This window comes from Pan paniscus, chromosome 1 (assembly GCF_029289425.2).
Source record: "Pan paniscus chromosome 1, NHGRI_mPanPan1-v2.0_pri, whole genome shotgun sequence".
NCBI lineage: Eukaryota > Metazoa > Chordata > Mammalia > Primates > Hominidae > Pan > Pan paniscus.
The window spans coordinates 80,629,272-80,647,410 of record NC_073249.2 but is presented as its reverse complement, the minus strand read 5'-3'; the positions used below and the strand labels follow the sequence as shown (position 1 = coordinate 80,647,410).

Here is an 18,139-nt window from a genome sequence, read left to right as displayed (position 1 = left end):
AGGTCCTACAGAGTGGCACTTAAAGGATGTGAGTATGTATGAATTCATACCTCTCTGTATTTTTTTTTAATTGGAAATTACTTTTCAACTCGGAATGTATAGGAGACACGTGATTTGTGCATGGCTACATTTAAAAGCATTTCTTTGCTTCCTGTGCCCTTCTCAGTCATATGGGTACCTTCCTGGAGGTTTCCATGGGAAATGATTCCTATTTAGAGATTTGATCTAGTGATTCATCAGATGTATTAAATGACAGGTGCAAGCAGCTGTGCATTTGAATAACTTACAAGGTTGAAATGGCTACATTCTAGTTTAAATACTTTAAACTCACATGTAGATTGAGAAATGATGAACTTGCTACATTATAAACCTAAAGAAACAAAATCCTTTCCCTCAAGCCTTTTCCCCCTTGTGCTATCAACACTTACTAAAGCTAAACATGGAGGATCTTCCTTATTTCTCAAGAGGTGGGGACCAAAGACAGGTAAATGTGTCTTTGAAAAGCAAGTGGGAAGCCAGAAGTTTTTTTTAAATCTAAATCTTATGTAAAGTTGAAATACTCATTGAAAACCAAATATTAGAATTTTACATATCCAGATTATGATTTCTGCCTCTTCAAGTGGCTTTATTAATTAATGATATATAGCTTAAGGCAAATGATCCTATCAGAACAAAGCTGTCTCTAGAGCTCAGGGTGGTTAATGTAAATTCAAGTTTAGAAGACTGGAGAGGGAAAAGGTTAGATTTGTTTCCTGGAATATAACTTGAAATTGCGTGCCAGCGATTGGGTGTTCTGCTGTCTTTGGCCCTCTGGGAGTTACCACTGCAAACAGAGCTCATCCTTGTCCAGAGTCATAACTAACAACTTTCAGAAGTGGGCAGTAGAAAGAGGGGCATGATGGGAGAAAGCGTCTGGTCTAGTGTGAAATGACTCATGAGAACTCCAGTCAGCAAGGTGGGATTTGTGCAGCCCTTGGAGAATGTCATGGTTGGAGAATTTGGGTGTGGCCTCAAAATGCAGATGCTCTTCGATTTAGGATGGGGTTATGTTCCAGTAACCCATTGTAAGTCGAAAATACTGTGAATCAAAAATGCATTTACTAACCCTGCTAAACCCACTGTGAAGCTGAAAAATCATAAGGCAAACATTGTAAGTTGGGAACTGTCTGTAATAATTACCAAATCCAATCCCATTGCTTTCTATCTCTTCTTAACAGTCTGATAATTCTAAAGTAAATGATTTAAAGGATTTGGACATCCTTTCAAAGGTCTTTCATCTTTCTCTTGTGAGTATCTAGTTGCTTTAGAGAAATAACTTGAGAAGAGGAATTTTTCTAATGTTTGGAGAAGACCTCCTCAAAAACTGTCCTAATTAAGACTATCCAGAACAGAACAGACCCGGGGGCTGATCTGTGGTAATTTCCAGGAGAAGTTCTCAGGCCATCAGGCTTCGGATAAAGAAAAGAGAGGAGGCAGAGATAGTGGGTGATGGAGTGAGAGACCTTGTGGAAATGTGAGGAAAGAGAGCAGAAGAGCTACTAAGGAGGCAGCGGCCACTTGACTGTGGCGTGGCCTCCTGGACATTTGTTTATGTAGTAAGCATGTGTGAGCTGATTGCATGACCTAAACCCAGACCATCTGTTTTTTTACTGGAAATGACGTTTGGATCAAAAGCTCTGTATCTTAAAAGGATGGTCATTGAGGCTTATGTTAGTTACCACCGTCTAAGACCCCTCAGACTCCAGAGGGAAACATGAGCTCACAAAACAGAGTAAGACATGACTGAGCTTTCTGGGGTTTATCTGTCATTCCTCGGCTCCTTCTACCAAGGTTCTCTGTTACTTAAAATGGAAAGGACAGGGCAGAGGCTTTGGCCTAGGGTCTAATCCAGCTGGGCAAGTCACAGGGTTCTAAGACTCCGTGCTTAGCTGTCTTATGTTTCACCCCTTGCTTTCTTGTTTTCACTAGTTTCTGATGCTTCTGTAAGAGCAAAGTCAAGATTCTTCAAGCAGCCTGCATCTATGTTTCCCTCACAAAGTAATTATAAACTTGACTGGCTTAGATCATGAGCTATGCTTACTGAAAAATTTGGGCTTTCAGGTTGAAAGGGATGTGATTCCATTACTTGGTTTTCATTATTTCTTATTTGCCCCGTCTAGAGAGACATGAGGCCAGTTGTGTATATAACTCTCTTCTGGGCCAGTAGTACCACTTCATGTAACAGTAATACCTATTATTTTCACAAATGTGACCTTAGATTTTTTTTTCTTTCTCTTTTTCTTTTCTTTTTTTTTTTTTTTTTTTTTTTTTTTTTTTTTTTGGAGACAGAGTCTTGCTCTGTTGCCCAGGCTGGAGTGCAGTGGTGCTGTCTCAGCTCACTGCAACCTCTGCCTCTTGGGCTCAAGCGATTCTCGTGCCTCAGCCTCCCAAGTAGCTGGGATTACAGGCATGTGCTACTATGCCTGGCTAATTTTGTGTTTTTAGTAGAGATGGGGTTTCACCATGTTGGCCAGGCTGGTCTCGAACTCCTGGCCTCAAGTGATCCACCCAACTCATCCTCCCAAAGTTCTGGGATTACAGGCATTAGCCACCATTCCCGGCCATATCCTAGATGATTTACAACAGAGGCACTTACAAGAAAGATTTGTCATAGTCTATCAGTAAACATGAACTTAGTTTTGGTCATAGCCTCTAGGCTCCTGGGGAATGCACTAGCCTTATCATTTTGTTAGTAAAGAGCCCAGAGGACTGAGTGAGAGTTGCTGATGTTTTGAGTCTGACACATGTCCCCTGGTCACTTTTAATAGTGGAAACCGTGGACTTGACATCGTGAAGGAATGAAAAGCGCTCAGCATAATACCTCCTCCTGTTCTTACTCTCCTTTTTTTGTGTGTGGGAGAATCTGAGAAATGGCATCACTATTCCTCATACTCATATCAAAGTAATGGAACCTTGAGCAGCCACTGGAAGAGAGAATGCAAGCAGCCAGAAAGTGAGAGGCAAACCACTGGAGAGGCTCACTGAAGCCAGGCCAGGGAGAACAAGGATGTTTGTGACACTTGCTTCGCAATCCAGGTTTTACCATGTTTACTCTCAACGTGACCTTCTAGGGTCACTCCTCCTTTCAGCTTGTTAGGTGAGACTCTCCAAATCTCAGTATCAGGCTTGTTTATATTTTGGCTTTTGCTGCATCCCGCCCTCTGCTGATGGACCACAGCTTGCATAATTGTTGTTTATCACACCAATGTCCCTATGGTCCCCTGGCTGTGGTTCTTCCCCTGACCTTCCCTGAAGGTCAGATGAGATCCCTCCTTGGTTTCTGACATTTGCTCTCCTTCACTTGTCTAGCCATCCACCACCCTCCTGCCTTGTCTTTCCCAAGCCTGGAAACACTGTTTAACCTTGTGTACATAAGTCCATTTCTGTTCCTGACTCCCAAACATCACACAGAATACTTGGAGGAGGTTCCTGCAGACCTCCTGCCTGAGCGATGCACAGGCATTTGTCTCTCTCTCTGGCTGCCTATGCACTGGCTCTTCCGGTGGCCCCTCAGCATGACTGTCCCTCAAGGCTCCATTCTCTCCTGACTCCAGGATTCTCCCATTCTGAATTTTGTTGAGCCTCTGGCTTTGGGTCTGCTGGTGTACTTCCCCCAGGTCCAGGCAAGTCACCTTGACTTAAGTGTCTTATTTACAACTCAAACCAGGAGTGACCCTCCCTACCCGACTTCCCCATTTCACTGGGTAACTCTGTTTACCATTGCTGTCTCAAGCATTAACTATCTGTGGAAGCTTCTGCTCACCTTTATTTTTGCAGGTATCTCTTCTCTTTACAATACTGCTGTTTTGCACCATAAATGATCACAATGCCAATTTTAACATAGAAAAAGATTGTTCAGGGTATATTTAAATTGCTTTAGAAATACTAAAAATTATGGCTTGTAGGCATTTTTACAAAATTTTAAACTGTAATCTGTGTTTATTTTAAACTGAAGATTTTTATGAGCAAATTCTGCTACTTCCCCTTTGATTCATTTCTATCACTGTTGAAATTTTTGTCCCCCATAATTCTTCAGGTTCTACATCATCCTTTTCAGGATGATTTTTTTTTTTAATTGCGATAGGGTCTTGCTAGGTTGCCTGGGCTGGTCTTGAACTCCTGGGCTCAAGCGATCCTTCCATCTTGGCCTCCCAAAGTGCTGTGATTACAGGCATGAGCCACTGCACCTGGCCTGAAGATGATTGTTAATGTCCTTAAGTCCTTTGCCCTGGGCACCCCTGTGCCTTGCTCCAGTGATTACTTGTCTTCCTCTCTATCCCTTCCATTCCTCTAGGGAACGACATGTGTGAAAAAGCATATCTATACAACCCCCTGAGCCCACCTCATTATGTAACCACTTTTAAAGCATCCTCAATCACTAGAAAGAATAGCATTTAGTCGAGCCTTACTGATGCCTGCTTCTCAAGCCCTACAAATGGTGCCGCACTCTAGTTATCACTTCCACATTCGTTAACGTCTTGTCTTCATATCTGAGTCACTGTTGCCACTCTCAGATTATAATTCCCTAGAGAAGCAGTTCTAAGCCAAGGGTGTTTAAAGATCTTTTCGTACTTATTAAACAGATTCTCAAATCTCTTTCTTAGAGATTAGGATTTTGTAGGTCTGGAGGGGAGTCTCTGAGACTGCATGTTTGACAAGCCCCTAAATGATAGTGACATAGGTGCTTTCCTGACCTGCTGGGAGGTGGGGGTGGGAAGCCAGGGTAGAGTCACTTATCAAGGATAGTGATTATGTGCCCCCTTATGGGCCCCACACAGAGAGGGGAGATCTGGGAGTGAGGAGTAGAATCAAGTTGCCAGATTTAATAAATAAAAATACAGGGTGCCCACTTAAGTTTGAATTTCAGTTAAACTATATCTCTCTCTATATATATATATATTTATATATATCTCTTTCTATCTATCTATATATATAGATTTTTTTTTTTTTGAGATAGAGTCTCTGTCACCCAGACTGGAGTGCAGTGGCACGATCTTGGCTCACTGCAACCTCCGCCTCCCGGGTTCAAGTGATTCTGCTGCCTCAGCCTCCTGAGTAGCTGGAATTACAGGTGTGTGTCACCATGCCTGGCTAATTTTTGTATTTTTAGTAGAGACGGAGTTTCACCATGTTGGCCAGGCTGGTCTCAAACTCTGGATCTCAGGTGATCCACCCATCTTGGCCTCCCAAAGTGTTGGGATTATAGGCATGAGCCACCATGCCCGGCCTCAGATAAACAATAATTTTTAAATGTAAGTGTGTCCCACATAGCATTTGGGACATACTTATATATTTTTTTTAAAAAATGTTCTTTGCTTATCTAAAATTCAAATGTAACCAGGCATCTTTTATTTGGCAGTCCTACAATAAAATGCAGTTGTGATGGACTTTTCCAACCATTGCTCCTGAGTAGTGCTGTGTAGTGTGGTTCACATACCCATCCAGGAAGTCTCATGAAGGCAGAGGCTTTTGGATATTAAAGAATGTAACAGAGTTTTAGGGAGTGCAAACCCAAGGCATATGGACTTTGAATTTTATCTGACCGGCACTGACATGCTGAGACGTTCAGATTGGAAAGCATTTGTGGTTACTGTATGTATGTCCCAAATTCTTCCCGTTTAGGTTAAAAGATCCAAAGAAATATCTTGGTTAGGTAGGCTTGAGTCTAGAGAATTTGGAATGGTTATACATTTACTGACAATAAGGATTATAAAAGAACACCTCTGTGTCCAAGGCTTACATGTAATTAGGAAGGGTAAAGCCACCTGCACACAATGCTAGCTAGCAGGGTATTTAAAAAAACTGTGCACGTTGGGGTACTAGAAACATAATGGGCTTTGGAGTACAGCACACCTGGGTTGGAATTCTGGTTCTACCACTTTCTGTGCAGCCTTGGCCCAGGTAGTTAATCTTTCAGTGCAAGCAGTGTTGTCATTCATAAAATGGAGGTGATGCCTACCATGAAGTGTTGCTATGGAAATTAACTGATCTGTGATATTAAAGCATAGTCACTGGTACTTGGGGTTACCTAATCTAAATGCCAGAGGAGTGATTTAACAAGGGAGGCAAGACCCTTTCTTTTTAGCCAAGTGGAGTTAGCAAAGTATGTTTTGTATGTGGAAAGTCTACTTTTGAATTGTCTTGGTTTCTGCCTTCCTACTAATCATTTTCTCTCTGCCTGGTCTAGGATTAACACAGATTCCTCAGATCCAGAAGACTGAAATTTCCTTTCGTCCTAATGATCCCAAGAGCTATGAGGCATATGTGCTGAACATAGTTAGGTTCCTGGAAAAGTACAAAGATTCAGCCCAGAGGGATGACATGATTTTTGAAGATTGTGGCGGTAAGTAGACTCATTGTAGATGTTTGTGGCTAGTTTTCTTTCTCTTTAACTCTTATTTCCCACTTCTATTTTTTGTTTAATGATCGAGAGATAATCCTGAAATAATGAAAGATTGAACTCTGGCCATATTTAGACGCTTTTTTTTAAAAAAGCAGGAAGACACAATGAAAAACAGTACAGCCTCAAGTATGACTGTTTTCTGCACTGGAAAGGTGTCTTACTTTAAAACACTCCTAGGTACTATTTTTTACTATTCAGACCCAAGACAGCAATTCCGGTTTTCTTTCTCTTACATCCGTTGAAAAGTACAGCTACTTATTTCCTTATCTTCCCCCAAAAAGTTCTCCCTATAGAAGAGTGCACAGGGCCTTCTCTCATCAGAAAGACCTTTTGGTGTGATTAGCTATCACTGCACTGGCATTCATGAAGGAGGATGTATGGTCAGGGTATACTTTTATTGATCCTGGTTGGGATAGATAATGAAATATGTGTTAGGCAGCTGATCGTTTTGGATAAGGAAATGACTTATGAAGGGTAAAGAGAGGCTCTTAGTTTCATTAAGTCATTGACATGAATACATGTCCTCACTCTTACTACCTGGACTGTGAATTTTCCAGTCCATGTTCTCATTCTTTCCACAAAAAAATACTCTTGCTGGGTGCAGTGGCTCATGCCTGTAATCCTTGCACTTTGGGAGGCTGAGGAGGGAGGATTGCTTGAGCCTAGGAGTTCGAGACCAACCTGGGCAACACAGTGAGACCCCATCTCTACAAAAAATAAGACAAGTTAGCTGGGTGTGGTGGTGTGTACCTGTGGTCCCAGCTACTTGGGAGGCCGAAGTGGGAGGATCACTTGAGCCTGGGAGGTCGAGGCTGCAATAAGCCATGATAACGCCACAGCACTCCAGCCTGGGCACCAGTGTGAGACCCTGTCTCAAAAACGTTAAAAAAAAACAAACATAAAACATCTCTCTGAGTTTTACTAGGTAATATCATCCCTTCTGATTCAATTCAAGCATTTACCAACTCCAGTTCTTTATAAGGCAGGCTGTGGCTTGGTCAGAGTATGGAGCGAATTGCCATTTTAAGTTATTTTGGAAATATTTAGTAACTTAAAAGAACATGTTCAGTGTGAATTTTTCTCATTAGAATTTAAATGAGGTTTTCATCTTACTTTGCAGTAATTAAAAGGCCTGAGGGATAATCAGGGTGAATCACTTCAAGGAGATAGTCTAAATTCAGACTCTTCGCTATTTGAAGGGAAAATAGTTCATTTGTGAATTTAAAAACTATACATAAATTATGGTATTTGCATTATTTTCCTCCAGCATGCTATACAATTAACTTTGAATTCTATATTCACTTGGTCTTTTTCTGGCTTTTATATGAGGATTGAATTAAAAATGCCAGAATAAAATTTCTCAGTCCAGCAAATGCTTAATGCATAGCTTTAAAAGGCAGAAACTCAAATCAAAAAAGCCTGGGCAACATAGCAAGACCCCAGTCTCTGCAAAATTAAAAAAAACTAGCCACAGGGTGGCACACGCCTGTAGTCCCAGCTACTCAGGATGCTGAGGTGGGAGGATCTTTAGAGCCCAGGAGGTTGAGGCTGCAGTGGGCCATGATCATGCTGCCGCACTCCAACCTAGGCCACGGAGTGAGACCCTGTCTCAAAAAAACCCTTAGGTGGTGGTTGAAAAGGAAAATACCAGTTCCTTCTTAAAAATTCTGACCAAAAAAAAAACCTAGTTCTGAAAATTATTGACAGTCCTTTTGTATTCTGATTATAATATCCCTGTTACTGAGCTAAGCCAGTGTGAATGATGCTACTCATGCAGTGTGATCCGTCTCCTTTCAGTCTTCTAAATAGCTTCTAAATAATCCATTATTTAAAAGAAGGGAAATATTGCCAGAGACTAAATATTATGTGCTGATCAAGTACTATGAAGCTTTGGTGTGGGGCCATATACCACCTATTCCTTTTGGTAAAATATCTTTTAATATGAGTGAAGAGGTGAGAGATGGTTTTCCTGGAGATCTTGCTTAATTCAGATCATGCATTAAATGCAGAATAGCGTACTCTCAGAATAGGTAACTATGACAAGGAAGACAGTTTCTTTTTCTTAGAACTGCTAAGGGAATTGCTGGTACAATATAAAAGTTGTGTTTTTATTTTTAGATGTGCCCAGTGAACCGAAAGAACGAGGAGACTTTAATCATGAACGAGGAGAGCGAAAGGTCTGCAGATTCAAGCTTGAATGGCTGGGAAATTGCTCTGGATTAAATGATGAAACTTATGGCTACAAAGAGGGCAAACCATGCATTATTATAAAGCTCAACCGAGTGCTAGGCTTCAAACCTAAGGCAAGTAATATTTTAAATGATAGAATTTAGATGAGTCATTTACACTAAGTACTTAATTGATCTGAGAAGACCATGTAAGATAGTTTTAAAGTATACTCAGTGCTGACTTTGAAACCTAGCCGGTAGAGTAACACCAAAAACTTTTTTTTTTTTTTTTTTCTTTTTTATTGATCATTCTTGGGTGTTTCTCGCAGAGGGGGATTTGGCAGGGTCACAGGACAATAGTGGAGGGAAGGTCAGCAGATAAACAAGTGAACAAAGTTCTCTGGTTTTCCTAGGCAGAGGACCCTGCGGCCTTCCGCAGTGTTTGTGTCCCTGGGTACTTGAGATTAGGGAGTGGTGATGACTCTTAACCAACATGCTGCCTTCAAGCATCTGTTTAACAAAGCACATCTTGCACCGCCCTTAATCCATTCAACCCTGAGTGGATACAGCACATGTTTCAGAGAGCACAGGGTTGGGGGTAAGGTCACAGATCAACAGGATCCCAAGGCAGAAGAATTTTTCTTAGTACAGAACAAAATGAAAAGTCTCCCATGTCTACCTCTTTCTACACAGACACGGCAACCATCCGATTTCTCAATCTTTTCCCCACCTTTCCCCCCTTTCTATTCCACAAAACCGCCATTGTCTTCATGGCCCGTTCTCAATGAGCTGTTGAGTACGCCTCCCAGATGGGGTGGTGGCCGGGCAGAGGAGCTCCTCACTTCCCAGTAGGGGCGGCCGGGCAGAAGCGCCCCTCACCTCCTGGACGGGGCGGCTGGCCGGGCGGGGGGCTGACCCCCCCACCTCCCTCCCGGACGGGGCGGCTGGCCAGGTGGGGGGCTGATCCCCCCACCTCCTTCCCGGACGGGGCGGCTGGCCGGGCAGAGGGGCTCCTCACTTCCCAGTAGGGGCGGCCGGGCAGAGGCGCCCCTCACTTCCCCGACGGGGCGGCTGGCCCGGCGGGGGGCTGACCCCCCCACCTCCCTCCCGGACGGGGCGGCTGGCCGGGCGGGGGGCTGACCCCCCCACCTCCCTCCCAGACGGGGCGGCTGGCCGGGCGGGGGGCTGACCCCCCCACCTCCCTCCCAGACAGAGCGGCTGGCCGGGCAGAGGGGCTCCTCACTTCCCAGTAGGGGCGGCCGGGCAGAGGTGCCCCTCACCTCCCGGACGGGGCGGCTGGCCAGGTGGGGGGCTAACCCCCCCACCTCCCTCCCGGACGGGGCGGCTGGCCTGGCGGGGGGCTGACCCCCCCACCTCCCTCCCAGACAGAGCGGCTGGCCGGGCAGAGGGGCTCCTCACTTCCCAGTAGGGGCGGCCGGGCAGAGGCGCCCCCCACCTCCTGGACAGGGTGGCTGGCCGGGCGGGGGGCTGATCCCCCCACCTCCCTCCCGGACGGGGCGGCTGGCCAGGTGGGGGGCTGATCCCCCCACCTCCCTCCCGGATGGGGCGGCTGGCCGGGCGGGGGGCTGACCCCCCCACCTCCCTCCCAGATGGGGCGGCTGGCCAGGCGGGGGGCTGACCCCCCCCACCTCCCTCCCGGACGGGGCGGCTGGCCGGGCAGAGGGGCTCCTCACTTCCCAGTAGGGGCGGCTGGGCAGAGGCACCCCTCGCCTCCCGGATGGGGCGGCTGGCCAGGCGGGGGGCTGACCCCCCCACCTCCCTCCCGGACGAGGAGGGAGGACGCTCCTCACTTCTCAGACGGGGTGGCTGCCGGGCGGAGGGGCTCCTCACTTCTCAGACGGGGCGGTTGTCAGGCAGAGGGTCTCCTCACTTCTCAGACAGGGCGGCCGGGCAGAGACGCTCCTCACATCCCGGATGGGGCGGCAGGGCAGAGGTGCTCCCCACATCTCAGACGATGGGCGGCCGGGCAGAGACGCTCCTCACTTCCCAGATGTGATGGCGGCCGGGAAGAGGCGCTCCTCACTTCCTAGATGGGATGGCGGCCGGGCAGAGACGCTCCTCACTTTCCAGACTGGGCAGCCAGGCAGAGGGGCTCCTCACATCCCAGACGATGGGCGGTCAGGCGGAGACGCTCCTCACTTCCCAGACGGGGTGGCTGCCAGGCAGAGGCTGCAATCTCGGCACTTAGGGAGGCCAAGGCAGGCGGCTGGGAGGTGGTTGTAGCGAGCCGAGATCACACCACTGCACTCCAGCCTGGGTGCCATTGAGCACTGAGTTAACGAGACTCCGTCTGCAATCCCGGCACCTCGGGAGGCCGAGGCTGGCGGATCACTCGCGGTTAGGAGCTGGAGACCAGCCCAGCCGACACATCGAAACCCCGTCTCCACCAAAAAAATACGAAAACCAGTCAGGCGTGGTGGCGCGCGCCTGCAATCGCAGGCACTCGGCAGGCTGAGGCAGGAGAATCGGGCAGGGAAGTTGCAGTGAGCTGAGATGGCAGCAGTACCGTCCAGCTTCGGCTCGGCATCAGAGGGAGACCGTGGAAAGAGGGGAGAGGGGGGAGGGGGGAGGGGAGAGGGGAGAGGAACTTTTTCTCTACAGATGATAAGACTCACACTCAGAGCAATCTTGGCAGATTTAAGGCTCAGTGACAAACTTTTTATATCAAGGGTTAGGTGACAAATGTTTTCAGCTTTGCAGGCCACCCAAAAACTTCTATATCCAACCTGCAATTCTTGTAGTTAGGACATTAATCTCATTTTCTAAAGTTAAAGGAATTCTGAGAGGCAAAGCTGCATTCTGAAGTGAGTCTGTGGCCCTTTTCTTAATACTCCTGCTCAGTATCCAGCTAACAGTTTCTATAACATAAACTCTTTAAAAAAGTAAAAATGGAAAAATATATTTTTTCCCTGGTGGTCTAGTGGTTAGAGAAAAAAAAAAAGTTTTTTTTATTTTTTACTTCATAAAGAATGGATTGCAAAAAATTTTTTTAACCCACCTGCATGTATAGTCCGGTTTTGGTCCTCTGGAAGCCACAAGAACATTTCAAAAAAATTGATAATCTGAAAAAATATTTTTTCTGAATTTTATTGCGAAAGTAGAAGTTTAACGTCATCTAGGCTGAACTTTGCTAGCCATGCTGTTGGCTTTTTGTATTACTGCAACTTATAATGGATAAACATTACTCTGGATCACTGAAAAATGAGCAAATTGCCATTGCTCACCATTTGGTGAGATTATATTCTCCATAAGAATGGAAAATCTATCGTCGTTGTCTGCTTTTGTAAAGCTGGTCATTTCATCCTCTCCTCCAGATCATGAATTAATGCTGTCCTTTCCCCTTAAGCCTGGCTTCTTCTGGCAGGTTTCCCCCTAATCACCCGTATATGAGCGTTGGCATTATGAGTGTTGTTTCTAATTTTGATAGAAATTGACTGCAGTATATTGAGTTATGTGAACAAACTCATTTCATTTCTGAAATCTGGCACTTTTGTTCATTAATTTTCTATTGAATGCTATTAATTTATTTCTACAATGCTTGTTACCCATGAATAATATTTTCAAAAGAAAATCAACATAGAGATAAAAAGTTTTGTTAACTGAAGGATGCATCAAAGTTCCTTTATTGCCATCAGAGGCAAAAATGAGTAGGTGGGGATGGATGGTTGCCTGGCTGGCTAGTTTGATGGATTGCTGGCAGAAATTAATGTACTTCTCAAAAGGATTTTAAGCTTCTTTCCACATAGACAGGATATAATGGAAGAAAAACGGTGAGAACCATTATGCCAAAATGTATTTGATATTCATATTGCTAGGGAATACTTCACTGAGATCAATCAGCTATTTAGCAGCAAAAGAAATTGTTGTGGCATGGCCAAGAGAAGACTCATCCCATACTTTCTGAGTACCTTACTTTTGACATTACTCATCGTAGACACTGAATGACATTTGGACCCCACAGAGGCAGTCTAGTCTATTGTGATTGATTTCTTCCCACATCTTTAGAGTTACTTGGTTCGGTGATAAATTCAGCTACTCTTTCTTTTCAGTCTTTTCTTTTTTCTTTGGTCTCTACTTGGTTATCCATTGCCACTGCCTAATTCATCACCTCCACCCAAATCTCCAACTATTCTGGAGTTATTTTTGTCAGAGATCAGAGTATCCCAGCATCTCGCTATCCTCACCATTGGAGGATAGATTCTGGCAACTTCTTAGTGAGCATTTTCTCTACATATTTTTAAAGACAAATACATTGCTGGCAGAAACGTCCCAAAGAGTCAAATCTAGACGATCATTTTCTTGCATCCAAAACAGAGTAGTACCAAAATAGTAGTTCCTTCCTGATGTGGAACTAATATTTTATCTGACTTTGATTAGACTATGTATGTGTTACATCTCACATCAAGACTCACTTGCTGTGCTGATCTGAGTAAGCAAGTGACTGTCTTCCAGCGATGTATGTTCATCACACTTCTGAGATAGATTTGAGCCATGGGTGTAGAAGAGGCGGCTCTGGATATTTCATGACAGCAGTAATTTTCAGACTGTCCTCTGGGTCCCTTCAGTGGATTCACCCCTTCAAGACCACCCTTCCTCTTAGGGCAGTGACACCTCTACCTTTTTTACATATTGGACTTTCCTAAGAAAATTGCAAAGAAACGCTCCTTAAATGGCAGTCTCCCCGACTGGAGATTAAAACAACAAAAAAGGAAAGCCTACTTGAAGTCATGCTTGAGGGAAAAGGATGACATTATTTATTCATGACTCAGGAGGAAAGCCCACGCTTTACAAAAACAGAAATGTCAATCATCTTTCTCATGTAATCTAATCTTAGCAAATAACGAGCATTATATTTTGGGTTGACTTAGTTTTCAGTGTCTTTAAGCAAAGCTTATAATGGGCTACTATTAAAAGTTCCATTTAGTACTGGTTTGCATCACAGCTTAATTGTAGTCGTTATAAACTTGGGCACTTATTTTCATTTCAACGAAATCACAAACATGACCTTAAATTGGTTAGGGGAGTCATTCATTCTGCTGTCCTGATGTCTTTTGTTATTTTGGTTGACTTACTGTGACCAGTGTGTACTTTGTTTGGACTACGGAGTAGTTTTATTTTTCAGAAACTTAAGAAATCATTTACAATCTACTGATCATAATGGGTTTTATTTTTAGCCTCCCAAGAATGAGTCCTTGGAGACTTACCCAGTGATGAAGTATAACCCAAATGTCCTTCCCGTTCAGTGCACTGGCAAGGTAAAGACAAATTTAGGGTTACTGGGGTGGTGGAAGGGTAGGCAGAGGAAGAGGGGAGAATGAAGAAGACTGTTTAAGTGACAGGTAAAATTTTAATAGAAGAAATAAGAAACATTGCTTTCAAGTATAAGTCTCAGTGAGATGAATTGTAGCTATACTAGGTAAAACTTTTTAAAAGAACAAAGATGTAATCAGAATAAGACTGATGTCGGTTTCTCCATTGGCATAAGAAACTCAAATATCTGAATTTAATACATTGGGATATTTGCTTATCAGAACTGAGAGGTGAATTAGCCCACAGAAGTACTTCTTTCTGGCCCACAGCATGTATTAAAAATTTGGGGCCAACATTAAAAAAAATTAATGTCACATAAAAATTTGTGGTTTGGGCTTCTCTTTTAAAAATATTGAAATATCGCCTGGTGCAGTGGCTCACGCCTGTAATCCTAGCACTTTGGGAGGCCGAGATGGGCAGATAATGAGGTCAGGAGTTTGAGACCAGCCTGGCCACCATGGTGAAACCCTGTCTCTACTACACATACAAAAATTAGCTGGGCGTGGCGGCGCGCGCCTGTAATCCCAGCTATTCGAGGACCTGAGGCAGGAGAATCGCTTGAACCCGGGAGGCGGAGGTTGCAGTGAGCTGAGATCACGCCATTGCACTCCAGCCTGGGGACAGAGCGAGACTGTCTATCTCAAAAAAAAAAAAAATTGAAAGACTAAGGTAACCATTAGTGCATGTTTCCTTTGGATCCAAAAACTAATGGACAGTTTAGAGAGAAAGGCAGAACAAAGAAAGGGAGTTCCCAGACAGTGCTAGCACCAAGAAAGGAAATGGAGATTGGTTTCTCAACAAGAAAATGAGAAGCAAGTAGTAAACTTTGGAGATAATATCACTAGAAAGATCATTTACTGGGCCAACAGCAAGGTGTTTCTGCCTTTCAATGTTGGCCTTGTTTCTAGGAGCCTTGAAGAATGCTTATTTGGCATTTGACTCAGCTTCCCCATCCATTTGCACATTGAGAATAGTCTCTTCTTATGACCATTTCTCAAGGCTGCAGTGGAATAGACTGAGTAGATGTTCTTTCCTCTCTCAGTAGTTTGCAAACTACTGTGTAGATTGAGTCTTGTTTTTGAGTACACATAGTGATGCATGATGTGAGCCATTAAAATTTCATTTCATTCTGGATTTCAGCGAGATGAAGATAAGGATAAAATTGGAAATGTGGAGTATTTTGGACTGGGCAACTCCCCTGGTTTTCCTCTGCAGTATTATCCCTACTATGGCAAACTCCTGCAGCCCAAATACCTGCAACCCCTGCTGGCCGTACAGTTCACCAATCTTACCATGGACACTGAAATTCGCATAGAGTGTAAGGCGTACGGTGAGAACATTGGGTACAGTGAGAAAGACCGTTTTCAGGGACGTTTTGATGTAAAAATTGAAGTTAAGAGCTGATCACAAGCACAAATCTTTCCCACTAGCCATTTAATAAGTTAAAAAAAGATACAAAAACAAAAACCTACTAGTCTTGAACAAACTGTCATACGTATGGGACCTACACTTAATCTATATGCTTTACACTAGCTTTCTGCATTTAATAGGTTAGAATGTAAATTAAAGTGTAGCAATAGCAACAAAATATTTATTCTACTGTAAATGACAAAAGAAAAAGAAAAATTGAGCCTTGGGACGTGCCCATTTTTACTGTAAATTATGATTCCATAACTGACTTGTAGTAAGCAGTGTTTCTGGCCCCTAAGTATTGCTGCCTTGTGTATTTTATTTAGTGTACAGTACTACAGGTGCATACTCTGGTCATTTTTCAAGCCATGTTTTATCGTATCTGTTTTCTACTTTATGTGAGCAAGGTTTGCTGTCTGAGGTGTAAATATTCAACGGGAATAAAACTGGCATGGTACTTTTTTTTTTTTTTTTTTTTTTTTGGCTCTTTCAAAGGTAATGGCCCATCGATGAGCATTTTTAACATACTCCATAGTCTTTTCCTGTGGTGTTAGGTCTTTATTTTTATTTTTTTCCTGGGGGCTGGGGTGGGGGTTTGTCATGGGGGAACTGCCCTTTAAATTTTAAGTGACACTACAGAAAAACACAAAAAGGTGATGGGTTGTGTTATGCTTGTATTGAATGCTGTCTTGACATCTCTTGCCTTGTCCTCCGGTATGTTCTAAAGCTGTGTCTGAGATCTGGATCTGCCCATCACTTTGGCTAGTGACAGGGCTAATTAATTTGCTTTATACATTTTCTTTTACTTTCCTTTTTTCCTTTCTGGAGGCATCACATGCTGGTGCTGTGTCTTTATGAATGTTTTAACCATTTTCATGGTGGAAGAATTTTATATTTATGCAGTTGTACAATTTTATTTTTTTCTGCAAGAAAAAGTGTAATGTATGAAATAAACCAAAGTCACTTGTTTGAAAATAAATCTTTATTTTGAACTTTATAAAAAGCAATGCAGTACCCCATAGACTGGTGTTAAATGTTGTCTACAGTGCAAAATCCATGTTCTAACATATGTAATAATTGCCAGGAGTACAGTGCTCTTGTTGATCTTGTATTCAGTCAGGTTAAAACAATGGACAATAAAAGAATGAACACATTCCTCGTGTGTGATTCACTCTTGTCTAAATGTCCCAACCTGTGACTTCTTTACTTTCCACACCACTAATTATCCAAGATCTTGAAGAAGTATTGAACCTGAAACGGAGAAACACATAATTTCTTAGTTCAGACAAATTTTGGTCTTTTCCACTTAACAGAGTCCAAGAGGTTGGTCAGGACTTCAGACACTGGCATACCCCTTCCCAAAGACACTAAAAGTTAATCAGAGGCAGAGAATCGATGAAGCTCCAGTTTGAAGTTCCATTTAAAAAATATCATCTTGCAGTGCTACTGCTACTTCACTCAGTTTTAGAAAACATGAAGTGTTGGTTCCTGCTATTGCTTCACTAGACATATGTGTTAAAAAAAAAAAAAAAGTTGTTAGCACTTCAGTTTTTAAAAAATGAGGTTAGGTTTGTGGTTCAGTAAATTAAGGTTCATACCTTGCTTTTTGGTTCAGGGATTGGCCTAAGTCCTTATTTAGCTGTATTTAAAAATTAGCCTTAGTGTGAAAGAAGATAAAAATCAGCTTTCCAAAAAACATTTTCCAGCTATAATTATTAAAGATTTAGTAACACTTAACTAACATGGGAAATGCCCACACTAAAATCAGGGCACTGTATTTCTGAAACGGAAACCTTTTGCAAAGCCTGTGCAGGCAGAGGAGCTCACACACATCCTTGACGTGGCACTGTGTCTTCAGGGGTGCTGCCCTCTTACAGAGAGACAGACCTGGAGGCCATAGCCGTTTTGGTGAGAAATGCCAGAAACAGCTTCAGTTCCCACCTACTGCTTCATATTTATAATCACACTAATCTATTTCTCGTTTTGCTATTTCTAGAGCAACAAATTGTGTGATGCGAAATTAGTACCAGAGGAACAATGACTCCACTTAACAAAAAAATAGCAAGGGAACGATGAAAAATGGCACAACTGCTTAACTTTAATAGTTGAAGTCTTTAGGAGACTTCAGTAGTTGAAATGACACAGAAAAATCCTCAAACTAACATGCCTACATGAAACTGAGTTTCTCAAAGTAACCCACATTTATGGAAATAGAAGTTTGTCTTGCAGAAACGTCAGCTCATTTTGTAAGGTGTATGTGATATTTAAATTTGTGATGCTTGTGAATAAGGGAATGGGGCTTTAGGAAAGGGGAGCATTCATTCAAACTGGAGGGTATTTTGCATTTTTAAGGCTGCTATAAGGTCACGACCTTGGTGAGACTTAACCTGTTTTCGTATGTATTGTGTACTTTCTGTTCTAAGCCATTGTGTGTGTCTAACTTTCTCCAAGATTCTCTCCAAATCTTGCTTCTCTTAATTTCTCCAGATTGTGCCAACCTATTTCCCACTCCTGATCTTTAGTGTTATATCACCACTAGGAGACTGGGGAATGTGGTTTGTGTTCTTAGACTCAACAGATACCTACCATATGCCAAGCATTCTTCTAACAGCTAGTGAGAGATCTATCAGTGAACAAAACAGACAAAACTCCATCTTTTTTCCTCTGCTGCTCATATTCTAGTGTTAACCATTTGCATATTTCTCAGACTCTTCAATACATTTATTATTTCTTTTTAATCAGTTTATTCTGACCCTCAGTAGATGACATATTTCATGGGTGTAGGGAC

General features: G+C 43.1%; 2 protein-coding genes across 6 annotated transcripts in view; one reads left to right on the top strand and one right to left on the bottom strand.

Moving 5' to 3' along the window:
* Nucleotides 1–16,504, top strand: part of ATP1B1 (ATPase Na+/K+ transporting subunit beta 1) — a 28,681-nt gene extending 12,177 nt beyond the window's left edge. The window contains exons 3-6 of the mRNA XM_008978285.5: nucleotides 6,227–6,382; nucleotides 8,561–8,745; nucleotides 13,806–13,886; nucleotides 15,082–16,504. Coding sequence (XP_008976533.1) covers nucleotides 6,227–6,382; nucleotides 8,561–8,745; nucleotides 13,806–13,886; nucleotides 15,082–15,345 — 686 coding nt within the window. The 3' untranslated portion in view covers nucleotides 15,346–16,504. The remainder of the gene's footprint in view (nucleotides 1–6,226; nucleotides 6,383–8,560; nucleotides 8,746–13,805; nucleotides 13,887–15,081) is intronic.
* The window catches only part of NME7 (NME/NM23 family member 7), a 229,686-nt gene continuing 227,862 nt past the window's right edge, over nucleotides 16,316–18,139 (bottom strand). For all 5 annotated transcript variants that reach the window (XM_003824616.5, XM_055111833.2, XM_055111848.2 and 2 more), the window contains one exon: nucleotides 16,316–16,602. In XM_003824616.5, the coding sequence (XP_003824664.1) occupies nucleotides 16,570–16,602 (33 nt within the window). In that variant the 3' untranslated portion in view covers nucleotides 16,316–16,569. The remainder of the gene's footprint in view (nucleotides 16,603–18,139) is intronic.